The sequence below is a fragment of the Sapajus apella genome, unplaced genomic scaffold, assembly GCF_009761245.1.
Source record: "Sapajus apella isolate SASKATOON/1434 unplaced genomic scaffold, GSC_monkey_1.0 scaffold4, whole genome shotgun sequence".
NCBI classification, from domain to species: domain Eukaryota; kingdom Metazoa; phylum Chordata; class Mammalia; order Primates; family Cebidae; genus Sapajus; species Sapajus apella.
The window spans coordinates 11,187,910-11,209,536 of NW_022436944.1; the positions used below are offsets into that span (position 1 = coordinate 11,187,910).

Below are 21,627 nucleotides of genomic sequence, written 5' to 3' on the forward strand. Positions count from 1 at the left end.
AAATTAGTATTGTAAAAAAATTGAGAAATGGCCCAGATAGAAAAGACAGCCCTGAGATAGATTCTGATATATTTAAAACAATTACTAGAAAATGAATTATTCTCTAAGTGGTAGTAGGAAGATTAGGTTAGCTATTTAGAAGAAAATGTAAGTCTTTACTTATTTCCATAAATACCAGATAGATTTAATAGCTAAGCAAATGGTTAAAGATGAATTTCTAAAGTAATAAATGTTGAATGTTTTGTGAAGTTCTTTTTAATCTGGAAAAAAAATAGAGATGATGTTTTGTTAAACTTTGAATAAGGAAAACTTGAAATTAAACAAAAATCTGTTACAGTAATCACACAGAAAGAAAGGAGACTGCGTGAATGATATCTGCATGTGCTTAGAATGCCTCTGTAAAATACACAGGGAATTGCTGAGCCTATCTCCCACTGAGGAAGGGGATTGTGGATGAGGGACAAGACTGGGAGGGAGATTAACTTTTCACTTTAAACCTTTCTTTGCATCTTTTGAATTTTTGTTCCGTGTTCATGTATTACCTTTAAAAATAATGTAAACATCTTAAGTTTCCAGTTTAGAAAAGGAAAAATAATGAGGCCCACCAAAATTGACAAATTTAGTTACTTAAAATCTTAGGATGTCATTGAATAGCAGCAAAACAAAACAAAACAAAAATCCTAAAAATAATGAAACATGGAGACATATTTGCAGCCAAATGTCAAATGTTGACTTAATATCCTTAATAGAAAAATATATTGTACCAAAGAAGGACCAAAAAAAAAAAATATGAGGTCAACTAAAGAAAAATATACATAAGATACAGTGGGTAGTTCCGAAAGGAGGAAGTACAAACAGCCAATAAACACAGAACCATTCAACTCCACTTTTGGGCAAGAAAATTCCTAAGCAAAACATCGATAAGATATTGTTTTTCACTAGTGAAATTAGAAATATTATAAATACTCTGTTTTTGCAAGTGTGCATTGAGGAGATCATGCTATTACCCAGCTGGAGGGAGTTCAAGTTTGTAAAACGTTTCTGAAACATAGTTCAGCAGTAATTATTTTGAGTCTTTAAAATGTTCCTGTCCTTTGTCTTGGAAATGTTTACTTCTGGAGGCTCTAGGATATAAATAATTTGCAATGCAGAGAGAGCTGCATACACAAGATGTTTACTGCCCCATTAGTTATAGCAACAACAACAACAAAAATTGTTAGAGCTGGAGTTTGCAGTAGTGCCAAAAAACCCCATCACTTCCCATCTCTAATCTCACATGATGATGTCAGGCTCTAAATACTTTGCTGCTCTATCATGTTTTCAGTTTTGTGAGTCCACCATGTGAAGCTCACAGTCAGACCAATTTTCCAAATTAATGCAATGAGCCTCTTTTTCACATTTAGATGTTTTGGAGGTCCCATTATTTGTCAGTAAAGATGGTCAGGTATTTGAAGGAGAATTAAAATGGGAATGGAGGAAAACCTGATTGGGGAAAGCTAAAATGGGTTTTGTAGTTTTTTGAGTTGAAAAGGGAGAGATGAAATGATGTGTTACATTATGTCCAGAGAGAGGGAGAAAACTAATAAGGGAAAATTGAGGGGTAATTTGAAACATTTCACAAAAGTTGCTGAAATGTCAGAGTAAAAAGTAACCCCTGCCCGGTAATGAACTTAGAAACTGAAATAGTCTGAAGATTAAACCTACTTGCAAGTGAATAGTTAAGCTCCTATGGACTCTCAGGGATCCCTGTCTAGGTGATAGTAGAACCTACTCCATTTTAGCATGTTTGCATATCTGCCTCTTCCACAAGATTAGGATCTCCAAGGAAGAAAGCCTTTATTGTATTAGGCTTTACACCCTCACCCCTTAGCACACAGCCTGGTGCACCCATTTTCTAAATGACTGAGTTAGTATTTTGTCCTTTGAAGGATAACTTTCTAGAGTATTATTTAACATGAAGATTTTCTTTCCAAACAGGATTACCAAACCAATAACAATGACCAGGCAGTAGTTGAAATCTGTATCACGAGAATCACAACAGCCATCAGAGAGACTGAGTCCATTGAAAAGCATGCAAAGGCCCTTGTGGGGCTCTGGGACTCCTGCTTGGAACATAACCTGAGACCCTTTGGGAAAGATGAAGATACTCCTCATGCAAAAATCGCATCTGATATCATGAGTTGCATTTTACAGGTATGTCAGTGTTCAACATCAGGCTATTTGATACTAAGTTGGCAGCCTAGGTGAACCTGTGATGTCTCTGAACCAAGAGCCAATGCTTCTGTAGCATTTAGATACTGTAAAAAGACACCACAAGCCATCAATAGCTGTGCTGGGAGGGCTGGTAATTAATAAACTGAGAAAGTTCTATAGAGCTCCTGCTACATGCAAGACACGCGGCAGGGAATTCAAGTAATACCACTGGAAGCCTCTAATCTGGAGAGCATACATTTAAAAAGTTAACAATAAAGCAATATGTGCCAAGACCCACAGGAGGAGTACTAGAAAATTCAGAAGAGGAGATCTCTTTCATCCAGGGAGAACACAGTGGAAGCAAAAATGAACTGAGGGGCAGTGATCTAGGGATACAGCAGGGAAAGTAAGTCATTTCAAACATTTCTATATGTATTGAGAATTTTTCATGATGATATTTGCCTGTTCTGACCACAGTTAATTCTTTCCTCTGGTGTAAATGTGAATTTGGAGTTTTGGCTCAGCCACTAACGAGTTGTGTAACACTGATATCTTGGGCAGGTTCTCTTAACTTCTTAAGCCATGGGGTTCTCCCTGTAAAGCACAGGCTAAATGACACTGTCCATGACAAATTTACCAACCAGTGATGTTGATAGCTGTTTCTCAAAAAAAGAATTTTATGATCAAATAAGCTGGGAAACAATTCAATTTTTCCCCTTTGAGTGATCACATTGGCATATTAAAGTTTCTGTAAAGTCCTACAAAAAAGAAAGCTGGCTAACTTTGTTTAGGCCAGCATTTTCCAATCTGATTTCACCATGGAACCTCCTTTCTCCTCCCCACTCCCAACACAACACTTTTGAACATCTCTCAGAACCTGTGTTCCACTGAGCACAGGTCAGGAAAATCTGGTTCTGTTAAAATGCTTAGCAGTGCATGTGGCAGCTGATATTAGCATCCTTTATTCTTCTTCCTTTTTTCTCCACAGTTGTTTATGATTAACTGGATCATATTTTACCTTGTCTGATCAGTCTAAGAATCAGTCGACTGAACAAAAGACTCCTCCTGCACCGCCACACTGTGTCTCCTTCATCCCCAGGGTCTAGGATGGGTGGGGAGAAAATGGGGATTGCAGCAAAATTAACAAAAGATGAATAGTGCTTGATGGAACAACAAAGACTCAGTGCATTTGCTCTTCATTGGTTATCTTGGTATATTATTGATATTTATCAGAAACATAGATTATTTCACCCCAATGTGCACCTTAACAAACATTCAAACAATTTAAGCATCCTATCCCACTCCCCTTACAGGTTCAGAACCATTGGCCTAGACTTTAGGACAGTGCTATCCAATAGAAATCTAATGTAAGCCACAAACAGGAGCCAAATAGGTAATTTTAAATGTTCTTGGCCTGGGATGAGTAGGGGAACAGTAGTGAAGAGGGAGAAAAAGAATATGAATATATTTATTACTACTAAATTATACATTTAAAAATTGTAAAGATGGTATATTATATATGTATATTTGATCTCAATTTAAAAAATTAAAAAGGAAAACATTCTATGAGCCACTTAAGTAAAAAGAAAGGTGAAATTGATTTTAATAATATATTTCCTCAACCCATTATATTCAAAATAGTATCATTTCAACATACAATCAATATAACAATTTTTTTTTTGAGATGGAGTCTTTACTCTATCACCCAGGCTGGAGTGCAGTTGTGCAATCTTGGCTCACTGCAACCTCCACCTCCTGGGTTCAAGCTATTCTCCTGCCTCAGCCTCCGAAGTAGCTGGGACTGCAGGTGCCCACCACAACGCCCAGCTAATTTTTATATTTTTAGTAGAGACAGGGTTTTACCATATTGGCCAGGCTGGTCTTGAACTCCTGACCTTGTGATTTGTCATTTTTTTAAACAATTCTTACCTATCTGATGTGCATTTTAGTGCATTACTAAATGAACTAGTCACACTTCAGATGCTCAGGAGCATCCCATGGTCAGTAGCACCTGTGTTGACACAGTTCTAGAGTAATCAGAGCAAGTTTTCTGGGTGAAGTTCATGTTTGGAAGGGTTATGAGCAGTGAGCAGGAATTTCACTAGATAGGCAAAGTAGAGCCAGAAGACATTCTATGCAGAAAAACAGCTTGTGCAAAAGTACAGATTTGTGAAATAAGACCCAGATCAGAGAATTATAAGCATGCTACCTTTCCAAAATGTCCAGAATTCTAACATTTATGTTAGATGGGATGTTTTATTCTGAGTAAAGTATTATGTCTCCTACTTAAAAGGGATGGGGTATGACATAGGGAATTAAATGCTTTTGAGAAATTGAAATGCTAAACTCACTGATGATCAAGACTTAATGTAAAAGAGTTTGTAAGATTGTTGAGAGCATGGTTCGGAGGTCAAGGGCTGATATTTTGGGAAGTGACAGAGAAAAGGCCTGAAGGCTAGTAGGCTCCTTGGTTAAGAGGGACAAGTCAGGCAGAGAAATGTGTAAGTCCAACATATAGGGCCGGTATAGGCATGGGGTGTCTATTGCAGGCCCTCAGAAGGAGGCAAAATCCACTAAAATGGAAAGCAGAAAGGCCTAAAGGCAAAGTTGCTTTCAGCAAAGTTCAGCATCTTATCTTGGCTACCCCCGGGAGTCCCAGAAAGTCAGCCCCAGGAACCAAAGGCAAAGCTGTGGTCATAGCATTTATATTTAGCTTTCATCAAATTTTAAAGGGAAGTTTTTGGCTTCCAGTAAACATTGAAGGGATGATTTCGTATTACTTGTAATTTAGGTTCCTGTGGGGAATGTGTAGAAATCCAAATGACTCATTTTGTTCTATTTTTTCAGTGCAATGAAACAATAGACTAACTTTCAAAAGTTAGGCACTCAGCATTTTTAGCTTTACACAAAATGAAGGAAATCAAACAAACAAAAAATGAGTGATTCCTTTTCCACCCATCCCATCTCCCCATATAAGGAACCCAGGGTCTTACTTTCTGATCAAGCAGAGGCCCAGTCATTTTTTTCTTCTCTAACCCTTGGCTATTTCATTTGGTTTCTTTTTTTCTGGCCACTTCACTGTCATTTTAAGCTAAATGTGAATGTGTACACACACACACACACACACACACACACACACACACACACACACACACACACTTTTCTTTTTGTCCCCCAGATTTCCTCTTGTCAGCCTATACGCAAACCTACTTCAGGTGACTATTCCTTTTTTAGTTGTTAATTATACCTCTTTCCTTGGTCCCTAAATTTATGAACTTGCCACATTTACCTTAAAATAACCATTAAAATTCCAGAACTCACCTTTGACTCTTTCCTCAATACAAAATCAGTACATATATGGGGCATGCACTTGTGAGTTTGTTTCTGGCCTTGGGCCATATGTTTCTATACATCCTGTGTCCTTAAACAAGTCTCTTAACTTATGTTTAAAACAGAGAATTGAACCAGAGCACCTTCCATGTCATCTCCCAGTCTGAAATTTTGACTCCCTAAGGAGACTCTAAGAGTAGAATAGCAAAGAGCTTTAGAGCTTGAAAGTTTCCATGTCATTTGGCTCTTGGTCTTATTAACATGAAAGACTGGCAGGATATTTTCTCTCTCTAAATCTCTGTTTTGCCATCTCTAAAACTGGCATAACAATACCTCCTGATCAGAACTGTTATGGAGGTTAAAATGATATTGCATATATAGTGTTTACATAGTACAATTGCTACATAGTAAGTGTCCAATAGAAGTAGTGCTTTGTAGCTAGCAAATTAATCCAGCCTTGCAGGACAATGAAAATGAGCATTCAGCGGGTTCCATTCAGGACATCAAACTGTGGGAGTTGAGTACTTCTACTTTGTGGTGGTAGGTGCACAGGAAGAGGATCTTGTATTTCAAAAGCAATCTCTATCTGTGCTCTAGCCACTATACGGAAGTACCTAATTCAAAGTACAGCTTACTTAGAGTTAACAGCTTTCTCTGACCCTCTGACCAGATATCTATATGGAGTTGCCCATTGCCCACCCCCTTTTTATTTGCTCCTAGAAAAATCCTGAAAAAGAATATACCCATACAATGTGTATTACATTCTAGGAAAAAACAAACTTGGCAAACTTGATTAAAATTAAAATGCACCTCAAGGACATTACCATTGTTGACATGGCAGCTGTTCTACAATGAAATTCTAGAGAATTGGTAGATGAGCCATCTCGAAGCCTGGCAGCCAATGCTTGGCTTTATCCTCACTCTGCTGCAGTCACAGCCTCTTCCCCAACCAAATCATTTAGTAGAGACCTTGTCATGTATTTAATCAGTTCCACATTTCATCTTCCCTCATCTCTGCTACCACTGTTGATGACTCCATAAAGACGGAAATAACCAAAGCAGGATGCCTGCAGGGTAAGAGGGGGAATAGGAATAATCCCCAGATGTGCGGCTGGGAAATCAGAAAGTGCCTGTTTTTCCCTCTTTATAGAAGGAACCACTGTTCCTTCTCCTTGATGCCACACATTCCTCTCAGTTCTTCTTCCCCAGTCAATGCAATATAAAGATTTAACCTCTGCTCTTGCTAGTGTTGCATGTGAAGTGCCTCAGACAGTGGAAAGCATTTCCTTCACAACTCTCAGAGATGGGACTGGTTTTGCCAATCGAGCAGTTTATTCAGTAGGCAATCCCAGCTCCACCGTGTGCCTGTAGTGTGGTCTTGGGAAAATTAATCTTTCTGGGCCTTAATGGCCTTATATGTAAAGTACAGATATTAAGAAGAGCTGCCTCATGAGTTTGCTATGAAAATTAAATGAATAGACATTAAATGATAGACAAAATATTTAGAACATAGGAAGTGCTGCATGAATATTAACTCTGATTGATATCATCATCATTATCATTATCTGCAGGAGACTAAAATAACCCTCAATGCTTTCTTACAAGCTATTGATTTAATTATGTGTTATAGCCATGTTTTAAATATCCTGTCTCTCCTCTCCCCAAATTATAAGCTCTTTTATTCACTGAAGTAATTCCAGCACATAGAATAGTGCTTAGCATATAGTAGGTGCTCAAATAATGTTTGTTGAATGGTCGAGTGAATGGGCTCAGTAGACATGGCTACCTCCTGGCTTCCATAGCAGCTACACTTCTCTCCAGAGTAGGCTTCAGTACCTAATGCTCAGAGAGCGGCATGAAATGGGAGGAGACGGGGATGTACACTCCCAGGGTCCTTACACTCCAAACGTAGGCTTGTGTGCCAATTAGATTTTACATATAGCTATGCTGGGAAGAATGAACCATTTTATATGTAAATCCAAAATTGGTTTAACTTTGATTGATAATGCTGAATGAATAATCAAGGAACCTTATTTTAATAAGTGAGGTTTAATGTTTCTTGAGCTTAATCATTTTTACGGTTCTTACTTGAATTCAAGGCCTGAGAGCCAAAGAGCTTGTTAGTTCCTATCACCTCAGATAGATATCTTTTCTACTTAGCTTTGTTCTTTTCCTTTTTAAAAACACTGGGAAACATTCCCAAAGTGCATTTTCAAAAGGCCAATTTCAACCAAAAGCTCAAATTGGTGCTAATCGAGTTTAGAAATATAATTCTTGGCATCCATAGAACAAAGCCCTCTTGTTTAACCTCTACAGCTAGATATAATTGTCCCCACGAGAAAGTCTGTTTCTATGCTGCACTTCATTGAATCTGTTCCCTCAGCACCAAACTGTAAGATGATATTCATACCAACATGCTCACATCTGCACTGAGAAGCAAGGTCTGTCATAGGCTCTGGCATTATCCGCTGCTGCTAAAGTCATTTATTTGTAAAACTGTAATCATAGGGCTTTCTCTGCATACATGCCATTAGCATTTCTGTGACCCAAATAATTATAGAGATGAAGTAATTTCATGGGCTTGAGATCTACTGCACTACCAACTCCTTTTGTTGCCTTTGAAAGTGAAGTTCAGCCACTGGATGTTTTTTTGTACCTGTTAGGTCCATGGGATCCTTGTTTGTCCAGCCTCATCTTGGCCTCCCAGCCCTTTGCCCTTCACTTTTTGATATACCAGGAAAAGTCTAGACACTGTCTGGAGATTTTCTAGCAGTTTCTTGGTGTTTGTATGAACTATTTGCTTGTTTCACTTTTTGTCATTTGGAAGATTTCTGGGTGCCGTGGTAGGAAAAAAAAAGTGAGTGTTAATTAAAAACAAAAAAGACATATATTTTGGGGGATATTTTATACCCTTTACTTGGAACCACACTTCAGAGACTTGAATGGCTGGCCACTAAATTTCTCTAGAACGTCTAGAATTTTAAAAAAGAATATGATCAAATTGCTTAAGATAGTCTGTTTTTCACGATTACTGTTAAGTGCTAGCTTACCCCAAGGTTTACAAACATCAGTTACTGGGGATACTGATTTTCACTGATCTTTCACTGTGGCTATGTTCACAGAAAGTAAGAAACACTTCCCAGTTAATGCACTCAAAAAAAAAAAAAAAAAAGGTGTCTCAGCAAGTTATAAGTACATGTGTTTGAAGACATATTGCTCTGATGGAAGCTACGTATCTCTCTACCTGAAAGTTGTTCTTGATGAAAGACCCAGAGTATATAAGTAAATTTAGGTATGGAGTTCTTGGGTGGAAAGTTCTGAGAATAATTCTGCCATTGTGTTTCACCCTCAAAGCTTGGACAAGGATGATAGGGACAGGATGTGCTATCTAAAAGTTGAACTAGCAAAAGCCTACATACAAGGAAGAGATTGGCTGCCTATAGGAGCAACCCAAGAAATTGCATAGGTGAGACTGAGATGTTTGGGGAAGACCCAATGTTCTAATAAGCAATTTTTTAAAATGTAAGTCAAGGGAGCAGGGATAGAATATGATTATAATTGAGAAAAATGACCAAATCAATTAGATTTTCTAAACATCACGTTTGATCAGTATGTTAACAAAAAGAGGATGCTCAATATCATGTCATTATTCTGGCATGTTTGTCCAGCACCACTAGGAAAAATTCTGAATCTGATGAATGGAAACTTCCAGTGACCAGAGAAAGGTATTCAGTTATAGGGCAGGAGTGTTCTTTCAATCAGGTTTCACATGGCCTAGATGAAATATCCCTCAGGCTCTCTCTCTGCTGTGATCTGATTTTGTGCCCATGAGTGAACATTCTAGTTTCTAATCTAGTTCCTGGGTATCCTGAAAATGTGAAAGGGATACCTACCCTAGGTCTGACCTATAAAAACCTCTCACTGGGGATGAGTACACTGGCATGCCTGTTTATGTACCAGCCTTTTGGAAATTCTTTGGTATGTTAGCCTTAGTGGATCCAAACAATTTTGTGTGTTCCAACCAAGCAAATGCCCTGACTTCTAAACCTGAGGACTAACTCCTGGGGAAGGGAGCAACTGGCCCCTCGGAGAGGTATCCAAACTATCAGTAATGGCTCAGTGAGATCTTTGCCTACTCTTAGGCCATGGAGATGTTCTCCTGTGTTGTCTTCTCTGTCTTGTTTTATTTTTCACTTTTAGATCTGCAATCTATCTGGAATTAATTTTTGTTATGGCAGATACGGGTAGAGATACATTTTTCTCTCATGTAAATATTTATTTTATCCATTTGCTCAGGAATTGTATGTATCAATGACAATTTTTATCTCATGTCCTTTCTTTTGTCCTTATTGTAGGATTTGATATATAAAGGTGGAATTCTACATTTCATTCTAAGAATATAATTTTCTCTTCAGCCACAGGGGAAAGTTAAATAATGAAAGTGGTCCTGGCTTTGCATTGTATTAATCAGGATACAAGCTCAGCTGCAATATCAAAGATCTAAATATAACAGTGGGTTGAGCAACACAGAACTTTGTCTCTCATCAAATAATGCAAGAGTAGGAGTCTTTTGCAATACCATTTGCTGGCATTATGGTATCACAAGTCCAGGATCCTTCTATTTTCTCTATATTATTCAACATGTGGCAACCATATTCTCATTCCAACCAGCATTAAAGAAAAAAAAATAGGAAGCTAAGTCACTTCAGGATTATAGCAACCTAGAGGTTGAACACCTTACTGCCATTTCTATCCCATTGGTCAGAACTTTGAACATGGTCACATCCAGCTGCAAAGAAGGCTGAGAAATGCAGTTTTTCATCATGTGATCCTATGCCAGCTGAAGTTCAGGAATGTATTACTAAAATAAAAGAAGGTGAATAATTACTGGTGGGGACAGTTAGTAATTTCTAGCAGTAGTGTTAATACTCTTGACTGCGATCATAGATATGTTCTCAGTCTTCTCAGTCTGATGCAGGCAAACCTAGATATTGATTACCTAAATGTAGATCTCTCTTTGGGTGGTAATCCTTACTTGAGCGTCTTTAATAGGTAAGTGATCCCTCAGTAGCCTAGAAGGTCTTCCTATGTCAGGCAGTTGATATCATGTCTGCTTTAGAATCCTTTTATCAGAGACCATTTGATTGGAAGAGATTATGATAATCACTCTTATGAGTAAGACCTAGAGAGCTGGATGACACCTTCATGATCACCCTGAAAGATGGTAGCAGAGCTGAAATTAGAATACACGGTCTTCTTGTTCCATCAGATGCCCTGCCCACCACATTATTTTCCCAGTGGCAACTATCACAATAGACTTACATTTTCTTTGTTAGTCACTCAATTTGAAGATATTGAGTACTCACCATAAGCCCATAATTGTAGGAGGTGCTAGAGGGCATAATCCATAAGTGGAAAGATAAGCACTTTTCACATGAACAGTTTGAGAAAAAAAAAAACACTTTTTATTTATAATATAATATGAACTCCACTCCCAAACACACTGTGCACTGCACAGTTTTTTTTCCTACAGTTAGTCTGAGAGGTGGGGTTGACAGCCAGGGGTAGTGAATATGTACCATTCATTTTTAAGAAAACAATTTGTTGACCAAAATGTTATGTGGTGGGAAAAAAAAGAAAACAATTTATATTTTCTAAATATTATTCCCTAATTAGGTAATTAAATGCTAATAAGACTATTTTATATGTAAGTACATTTATATTCAGTCATACCAAGAGGAGAATTCTTTTAGGATCCAGAATATCTTTAGATTTTAATCTTACATTCATTTATTTTTTCCCTCTGAATCTAATTAGTTGAAACCTTAGTTTTGAAGATAGATATAGTCGAAAAGTGACTTGTTCAACATTCCTTAGGTGTTTATCTCAAGTGTAAATATGACAAGTGATTCCTTTCATCAGTGACCCCTAATTACCATAAAGATCAATTCCAAACTCCTTAGCCTGGTATGCCATATGCTGGACCTTTCATAATCATGTTCTGTTTATGTTTACCTGTCCCGTCTCTCGCCTCACCTCCCACTCCAGCTTCCTCACACATATCACACTCCAGCCATCCTGAGCTACTGACAACTCCCCAGTGCCATCAGGTGCTCCCCCACCTCGGTCTCTGCACACCTGCTCTTCCTTCTTTCTGCCTACTCCCTGCCTTGCCAGCACTCAGCCGTATCTTGTTCATCCATGAGGTCCCAACTAAGACATTACCTCCTCCAGGAAGTCTTTCTTGACATTCCTGAAGACTAGATTGAGTGCTCCTTCTCTGCTATTTTAGTACCCTGCCTTTTGCCCATTTTGGCTGTCATCAGTTTCTGCTGTTAACTGCCTGTTTGTGTTTAGGTCTCTTAAACAAAATCAAAAGTTCCCAGAGTTCCCAAATACAATATAAACAGGGCAGGGCCTGTGTTTTCATAGCTGTGCTCTGGGAGCTTAATCCAATAAATATTTTTTGAATGAATGAATGAATGAATAAATGAACAATGAGTTGTTTATTATTTATGGCTTTCTTATATTTCCTCAGAATTACAACAGACCCTCCGTGATGGCATTAGCCATCCCCATTGCAGTGAAATTCCTCCACAGAGGCAACAAAGAACTGTGCAGGAATATGTCTAACTACCTGTCTCTGGCCGCAATTACCAAGGCAGATCTTCTGGCTGATCACACAGAAGTTATAGTAAAGAGCATACTCCAAGGTATGGTGCAAAGGTTGAGCTTGGGAACATGTTTTAGGAGGCATTTAAAAGTACTTTCATGAAGCATTTATAGTTAATGGGAAGCAAGACCTAGAGTATTAGAAGCAAGTTAATTTCTCTGCTTTGCTGTTAGTTGACTTGGAAACATGCAAAAGGTTACTTAATCTGGCTGAGTCTGTGTCCCTTCCCAAGGCGGATGAATTACTTAGACTCATTAAAAGAATTTTAAGCTTTCTTCCAAATCTGTCTTTCTCAATTTGAAGAACTGTATTTTCTATACTTCTGGTCACCTGTTCAACTACCAACTGTGGAGAGCTTATCTCTATGTATTGAGTGAAAAATGTCACTCAGTTGGAGATGATAAACCTCTCTTCACTTGGTTCCAAAAGCAAGAAATGTCTTTTGTTAGATAAAATACTTCAGAAAATATGCAATAACTTCTTAAATGTGAATGTGATTTGGGAATGATAACAAACATAAAAAGTCAAGTAGCACACCTCTGTTAATTGTTATAACATTTTAATGAAAGAGGTGCTCAAATTAGTTCATGCAAAATATTCTCCTTGTCTTCTTTTATTTTCTTTGTTTCAGATCAATCAAAAGACATGTTTTTTGAATTTGGGGTCAAGGAACAATATATGTTATTAATTAATATGTATCCAAATGTCCCCAATTCTCATTAATAAAGATGCATGAGGTCCATGAGTATCTCAGTCCACAGTTTACTGACATAACCCACCACATGATAAGGTTGATCGTCAACCCTGTATAAAGTGCTCAAAGTTCAAATAATTCTTAGGATCCCCAATGGTGTCCTATGTGTGCTCTCTTCCCAAGGTATCCAGACCAATCCCTAAGCCCATGCTGCTATTCTGTCCATACTTCCTGGCATAACATGTTGGGGTGCTGTCCTCTTTCACCATGCTGAGCCCAGCAGACCCTAAGGCCACTGCCATGCAGGTCCCAGGAATGGACTCCACTCCTGGGAACACCGTGCTGCCCTGCCAGTGTTGGCAGCCTTTGTGCTGAGCCACCTGAAGCTTCAGGAACTACCAAGTCCTTAGCCCAGTAATTTAGTATGGCAGCCTGTGGCAGGATGGGAAAGAACACTACTTTTCTCCTTAGTGTTACACCTTGGTAGAGAGGCCCCAGAGCAGTGCCAAACTAAGTTGCCATGTTTGCAGTAAAATAGATGGTTTTTTAGTGGAATAGAACAAAGAACCCAGAAGTAAAGCTGCACACCTAGAACCATCTGATTTTTGACAAATTCAACAAAAATAAGCAATGGGGGAAGGACTCCCCATTCAATAAGAGGTGCTAGGAAAACTGGCTATCTATATGCAGATAAAACTGGACAACTATCACCATATACAAAAATTACCTCAAGATGGATTAAAGGCTTTAATGTAAGACCTCAAACAATAAAAGTCCTCAAAGAAAGCCTAGGAAATACCCTTCTTGACATCAGCCTTGGCAAGAAATTTATGGCTAAGTCCTTAAAAGCAATTATGACAAAACCAAAAATTGACAAGTGGGACCTAATTGAACTAGAGAGCTTCTAGACAGCAAAAGAAACTATCAACAGAGTAAACCGACAACCTACAGAATGGGAGAAAATTTTTGCAAATGACGTACCCAACAAAGGCCTAATATCCAGAATCTATAAGAAATTTAAGCAATTTAACAAGCAAGAAACAAATAACACTATTAAAAAGTGCAAATCAAAAAGTTAAAAGATCTCAATTAACAACCTAATAATATAACTAAAAGAACTAAAGAACCAAGAAAAAAACAACTTCAAAGCTAGCAGAGACAAGAAATAACCAAAATCAGAGCTGAAATGAAGGAGATTAAGACATGAAAAAATTTTAAAAGATCAACAAATCCAGGAGCTAGCTAGACTGCTAGCTAGACTAATAAAGAAGATAACAGAGAAGATTCAAATAAACACAATCAGAAACGACAAGGGGATGTTGCTATTGATTACACAGAAACACAATCATCAAAAGATATTATGAACACCTCTATACACATAAACTAGAAAATCTAGAATAAATTAATAAATTCTTGTGCACATACATGTAGATTCACAGCTGAATTCTACAAGATGTACAAAGAAGAGCTGGTACCATTTCTGATGAAACTATTCCAAAAAATTAAGGGGGATGCACTCCTTCCTAACTAATTCTATAAGACCAGCATCATCCTGATACCAAAATCTGGCAGAGACACAACATAAAAAATAAATAAAGATTTTTTAAAAACCCAACTCCAGGCCAATATCCTTGAACACTGATGCAAAAATCCTCAACAAAATACTAGCAAAACAAATCCAGCAACTTATCCACCACAATCAAGTAGGCTTTATTCCTGGGATACAGGGTTGGTTGAACATATGCAAATCAATAAATGTGATTTATCATATAAACAGAACTAAAGATAAAAACCAACAGATGCAGAAAAGGCTTTTGATAAAATTCAACACCCTTCATGTTACAAACTCCCAATAATCTAGGTATTGAATAGGATACCTCAAAATAGTAAGACCCATCAATGGCAAACCCACAGAAAACATCATACTGAGTGGACAAAAGCTGGAAACATTACCATCGAAAACTGTACAAGACAAGGACATCCTCTTTCACCACTCCTATTCAACATAGTATTGGAAGTCCTGGCCAGAACAATCATGCAAGAAAAAGGAATAAAGCACATCCAAATAGAAAAAGAGAACATCAAACTATTTGCAGACGACATGCTCCTATATCTAGAAAACCCCATGGTCTCAGCCCAAAAGCTTTTTAAGCTGATAAACAACTTCAGCAAAGTCTCAGGATGCAAAAATCAATGTACAAAAATCACTAGTATATCTTCACACCACCAGTAGCCATGCTGAAAGCCAAATCAGGAATGCAATCCCATTTACAAGTGCCACACACACACAAATAAAATACCTAGGAACACAGTTAACCAGGGAGTTAATTGAAAGATGTCTATAAGGAGAACTACAAAACAGTCCTCAAAGAAGTCAGAGATGACACAAACAAATGGAAAAATATTCCATACTCATGTATAGGAAGAAACAGTATCATTAAAATGGCCATGCTGCCCAGAGCAATTTATAAATTCAATACTATTCTTATTAAACTACCAATGACATTCACCACAAAACTGAAAAAAAAATTTTTTTAATTCATATGGAACCAAAAAAGAGCCTGAATAGCCAAGGCAGTCCTAAGCAAATAGAACAAACCTGGAGGCATCACACTAACTTCAAACTGACATCAAACAGGAATGCAGTAAGCAAAACAGCATGGTACTAGTACAAAAACATACACATAGACCAATAGAACAGAATAGAGAACTCAGAAATAAGGCTATGCACCTGCAACTATCTGATCTCTGAAAAAGCTGACAAAAACAAGCAATGGGGAAAGGACTACCTATTCAATAAATGGTGCTGGGATAACTGGCTAGCCATATGCAGAAGATTAAAATTGGACCCCTTCCTTATACCACATAAAAAAAATAAGATGGATTAAAGACTTAAATGTAAAACCCCAAACTATAAAAACCCTGGAAGACAACCTAGGTAGTACCATTCTGGACACAGAAATGGGCAAAAATTTCACAAAGAAGATACCAAAAGCAATTGCAACAAAAGCAAAAATTGACAAATAGGATCTAATTAAACTAAAGAGCTTCTGCACAGCAAAAGAAACTATCAACAAGGTGAACAAACAATCTAGAGGATGGGAGGAGTTATTTGCAAACTATGCATCTGAAAAAGGTCTAATATCCAAGATCTATAAGAAACTTAAAGAAATTTATAAGAAAAAACAAAACCCATTACAAAGCGGGCAAAGGACATGAAAAGATGCATTTCAAAAGAAGATGTACATGCAGCCAACAATCATGAAAAAGCTCAACATTGCTGATCATAGAGAAATGCAAATCAAAACCACAATGAAATACCACTCACACCAGTATATTATTAAATTTAAAAATAACAGATGTTGGCAAGGTTGTGGGGAAAAAGGAATGCTTATACACTGTTGGTGGTGGCTGATCCTCAAAGACCTAAAAACAGAACTATCATTCAGCTCAGCAATTTTATTACTGAAATAGAAATTGTTCTATCATAGAGACACATGCACACATACTAGCAAAGACATGAAATCAACCTAAATGCCCATCAATCATAGACTGGCTAAAGAAAATGTGATACCTATACACCATGGAAAACTATGCAGCCATACAAAAGAACAAGATCATGTCCTTTGCAGGAACATGGATGGAGCCAGAGGCCATTATCCTTAGCAAGCTAATACAGGAACAGAGAACCAAATACCACATGTTGTCGCTTATAAGTGGGAGCTAAATTATGAACATAGAGGGAAACAAAAGATACTCGGGCATATTTGAAGATGAAGGGTGAGAGGAGAGAGAGGATCAGGAAAAATAACTAATGGATACTGGGCTTAATACCTGGGTGACAAAACCCCCATGACACAAGTTTACCTATAAAAAAAAAAAACTGTCCCTGTACCCCTGAACTTAAAGAAAAAAAAAAGTGGGTAAAGGACGTGAACAGATACTTGTCAAAAGAAGACATAAAAGCAGCCAACAATTATATGACAAAATGCTCCACATCAGTAATCATCAGAGAAATGCAAATCAAAATCACAGTGAGAGACCATCTCACACCAGTCAGAATGGCTACTATTAAAAATTCAAAAAACAACAGATGTTGGCAAGGCTGCAGAGAAAAGAGAATGTTTATATGCTATTTGTGGGACTGTACATTAGTTCAGCCATGGTGGAAAGCAGTTTGGAGATTTCTCAAAGAAGTTCAAATAGAACTACTATTTGACCCAGCAATTCCATTACTGGATATGTATACGCAAAGGAAAATAAATCGTTCTACCAAAAAGACACATGCGCTCATATCTTCATTGCAACGCTATTCACAATAGCAAAGACATGAAATTAAGCTAGGTACCCATCAACAGTGGACTGAATGAAGAAAATGTGGTACATATATACCAAGGGATACTGTGCTGCCATAAATAAGAACAAAATCATCCTTTGCAGCAACATGGACGCAGCTAGAGGCCATTATCTCAAGCAAATTACTGCAGAAACCAAATACCAAATGTTCTCACTTCTATGTGGGAACTAATCATTGGGTACATGTGGATGTAAAGATGGGAACCATAGACACTGGGGGAACTAAAAGAGAGGGGAGAAAGAGAGGGGCAAGGATTGAAAAACTATTTATTGGGTATTGTGCTCACTACCTGTGTGATGGGTTCAATTGTACCCCAAACCTCAGCATCATGCAATATACCCTTGCAACAAACCTGCACATGTATCCTTGAGTCTAAAATTAAAGTTGAAAAAATAAAATAAAATAGATTATTGTTTTATCTAAAACTCTCTTTCCTTCCCCTGGGCTCAACTATTCACCTAGGAGTTGGGGTTGCCAACAAATTAATACTTTAATTCTCAAAGTGCCTATTGCCTTCTAAGAACTAAAGTTTTGTTCCTAACTTAAGCTGATTGTACCAGACATTCCTGAGGAGGGTTCTTGGTACCATCCCAAGACTTCTGACCAGCCACCCCAATGGTCTGCCAGGTATGTCTGAACTCCAGCATGACAGTGGAACCTGTGGTTCCCTCTAAAGATTTGTTGTTAATAATACTAGGCAGTATTTTCATTTCCAGTTCCCTTTGGCTCCAGGATTAAATCTCCAATTTCACTTTATACATACTATTAAATTTGCTGAAAGCCCAGAAAAGCAATTATGTTTTTTTTCAACACCTTGGCTATATTTTTGAAACATACTTTACAGGAATTTCAAACACTTATACACATCACATATTGTAAATCCATGATAGTCAGACTTGCTAGTAATAGATTTATGAAAAAAAATAAATGAATTAGCCCTTTATTGCTGCCAAGAGCTTAGCTCATCTCTTTGGGGTTTTTTAAAAATGCTTTTTCAATGACAATGAAATATTTGAAACACAAAGTATGCTTTCTAATTTCACTGCAAGCATTTGAAATAAACAAATAATTCGGTTTATTTGATCAGGCACTATGAAAATTATAATATGAATGGTAATTTAACCTATAAAAGGCTGGGGCTGTGTATTTCAGGGTTTGGAGTTTTAAAACTGTGTGATCATAAAACTCAATTATCACTCGCATGAGCCCATCAAACTTTAAAGTTACAAAGCAGAAGGGATCTTGCTGTCTCTGATTAGTAAGTTTTCTGCTCTGCAAATCTTTGTCTTATATCCCCTACCAAACAACCTGAGGAATCATGATGGAATTTCTTTTTTCATTACCTATTATTTTTCTCCGTTTTAGATCTTCTTTGCCTTATGGTATACTAATCCTTATTTTCCCATATTTCTACTTCTACAAAATACATTGAATGGTAATACCTTCAATGATGATCATAATAATTATAATAACTACAGTTGCCAAAATTTACTGCATGCATTTCCAATGCCAGATATTGTATTAAGCCATTTATACCCATTATATCATTCAATACCCACAAGAACCTCATAAAAGAAGTCTTATTATTATCCCATTTTACAAGTTAGTGGTAGTTTACGTAACAAAAACTAACATATATAAATGGCTTGATGATGAGAAAGGAGAGAAGGAGAAAGAAGAGAAGGAGGAAGGAGGAGCAACAACAACTCCTCCTTGGCACACATGCCTGCAAAGTTCATGAGTATACCAGACTTCCCAGATTGTTGATTCACGGTTCAGTGGTGTCCCAAAAGTCAATTCTCAGCTCTGCTTCCTCAGGATGGATTTCACTTTCATGCTCGGTGTGGGCCTTTGCAGCTTCCAGCTCACGTCATCACGAATACCAATTAAACAAAAGAAAGTCCACATCCAGTCTCTTTTTTCTCTTTGACCTGACACAGGCCACAGGAACATTTCTCCACAAATCTATCATTATTGCCAGAGGATACTGTACTTCAATTGGTCAGGCTTAGGTCATGAGCCACCCTCAAAGCAGTGGAAAGGAGTTGGCTGCAGCAAAGCCATGTGGATGGGGAGTAGGAGGAGGAGATCCCCAAAAGAAACCCAGGGCTGTTGCCAACAGTAGGTGAATGAATAATGGGGAATGAAAGAACACAAATGTCCCATATATCAATTTGTAAGTAAGCAAGCTGAAGCTTAGAGAAGTTAAAAACAAGGTTCAAACTCTGACCATTTCACTGTAAAGTCTGTTTTCACAATGTAATATTAGCGCCACAAAATACTAGTCGTATTTTTATTTTCTCAACCTCTGTTTCCTCATGTGTACACATAGATGTCAAGACAATGACATGAGATAATGCCAAAACACAGCTGGCTTTCAATAAATATTAGCTGAAGTAGGGATGATGATAATCATACTTGCCTTCCTATATTTGAATCCCTTTATTACCAGGGAACTCACTCACTATTTCCTGTGACAACCCACTTTATCTCTGGACAAAACTGAATACTAGATATTTCTTCCTTTTGTTGAATTAGAAGTTCTCTTCTTGTGGCCTCCCACTTTTGACCAAGGTCCTCTCCTTGGGTAATAAAGCCTCGTTCTTCTTTCACATGACAAACTGTCAAAAACTAGCTACAATTTTCATATTTCACCACTCCTTCCTTTTGCAGTTCCCTCTTTTCCTCCTTAGGCATAACATTCACAATTTCCCTCTCAGTTTGCTCATTCAGCAGATGATGACTTGCTTTTGCATCCATTTGCAAGATGTACCCGGACCCCTGCTCTGCTTGGCTGCCCTCCCCTGCATGTCCTCTGATTTGCTTGCCTATGAGGACTATAATGGATTTATCCTCCCTATTGAGAAGCTATATTTTCCTTAATATAACCTAAAATCAAATTCACTTTTTTGTCACACATTATAATCTTTGGCTTCTCTTGACTAATATTTGAAATCTCCAAAATTTTAAATAAAAATTGTTTTAGTATATTAAGAAATTTCTGCCATACTCTGTGTTTAGCAGGTTTTTTGTCTTACGTAAGTACTTACTTTTAACTCTTTACACTGTCCTCTTATGAGATTCAGCCCATTGCTTTGGCATGCAAAGATCTTGTTGGATATTTTTTTCATCTCAGTGTATCTGCAGCTTTTCCAAAGTTCTTGTCATCTGTAAATTTTATGACCAGAGCTCTGGTCTTCATTTTAAAACACTGATTAAAATGTTGAGCAGATGGGGCAAGGAGACTGTTATTCCATAGCAGGGTATCTCCCCTTAGACTTGTTTGCTATTATTTCCTTGTTCATATTTTTTAACAAATGTACACATTCATTTGCATCCTGTGCCTGATTTCAAACCAAATGGCTTTTTTGTGCTTATAAGTGAATCATGAGAGACTTTGTCCAAAGGGCTATGTATTTATCCCTGAAAGTAAATATTTCAATAGTTCTAAGCCAATTTTTACTATTTCTTATTCTTAATGGTTATATATAAGTAATGTTTACTTTTACATTAAGTTTAAGCATACATTTATTTTATTCAAATTGTTTAGAGTTATTTTGTCTGTTCTGTATTCTCTGAATTTTCCCAGTAAGAGGTCATTGTAAAAGGTCTTTCCTCTTGGAGGAAGGATTGAAGGTATAATTGGAATGTTATCTTGATTCATACTTGAAAGTTAAGGGGATATAAAACTTGAATATATCTATACCAAATAAGACAGCTGTATCTGTATTTTAAAATCAACTCACACACAAAAAAAGTAAAAGATAAAAACCCCTATCCATTTAGTTTTACCAGCAAATTATAAGAAATATACAAAGAACAGATCATTACAATCTCATCCAAACTTTCCCAGATAATTGAAACAGAAAAAGATTCTCCAGCTTATTTTACAGGGCTAGTATAGCCATGACAATACCAGACAAGGACAGTATGAGAAATGAAAATACAGACTCAATTATGAATATAGATGCATAACTCATAAATAAAAATATTTAGCAAAATGACTCTAGCAGTGCTTAAATAATAATTAACATTTGCTGAGTGCTTACTATATACCAGGTGCTGGCCTTTTAAGACAAAATAAAAGAAATTTCAGTAAAGCAGTAAAGTTGCTGGAAGTGAGATCAATTTAGAGAAACTAATTGTTTTCTTACATACTAATCATAATAAATTGAAAATGTAATATTAAAAATGTTATTTAAAGTAGAAAAATATACAATACCTACAGGAAAATGTAGCTTTTGAGAATAAAATGATAAAAGTTTATTGAAAGCAATTAAATAAGAAAAGGGAGAAATATATCATGTTCATGGATGGGAAAGCTTGATGTGACAAAGATGTAAATTTTCAATAAATTTAGTGAAATTTTTGATAAAATGC

The 21,627-nt window shown here is 37.1% G+C and overlaps 1 protein-coding gene across 10 annotated transcripts in view; it reads left to right on the plus strand.

Annotated features, from left to right (window-relative positions):
- The window catches only part of VEPH1 (ventricular zone expressed PH domain containing 1), a 227,372-nt gene that overhangs the window by 27,234 nt on the left and 178,511 nt on the right, over positions 1-21,627 (plus strand). For 9 of the 10 annotated variants that reach the window (XR_004264083.1, XM_032262452.1, XM_032262461.1 and 6 more), the window contains 2 exons: positions 1,978-2,193; positions 12,062-12,236. Coding sequence is in view for 9 of the 10 variants with exons in the window: in XM_032262452.1 (XP_032118343.1) it covers positions 1,978-2,193; positions 12,062-12,236 (391 nt within the window). In the remaining variant the exon portion in view is untranslated. Of the gene's footprint in view, positions 1-1,977; positions 2,194-12,061; positions 12,237-12,827; positions 12,945-21,627 lie in introns of those variants that run through there. The other variant, XM_032262492.1, reaches the window with a different exon arrangement.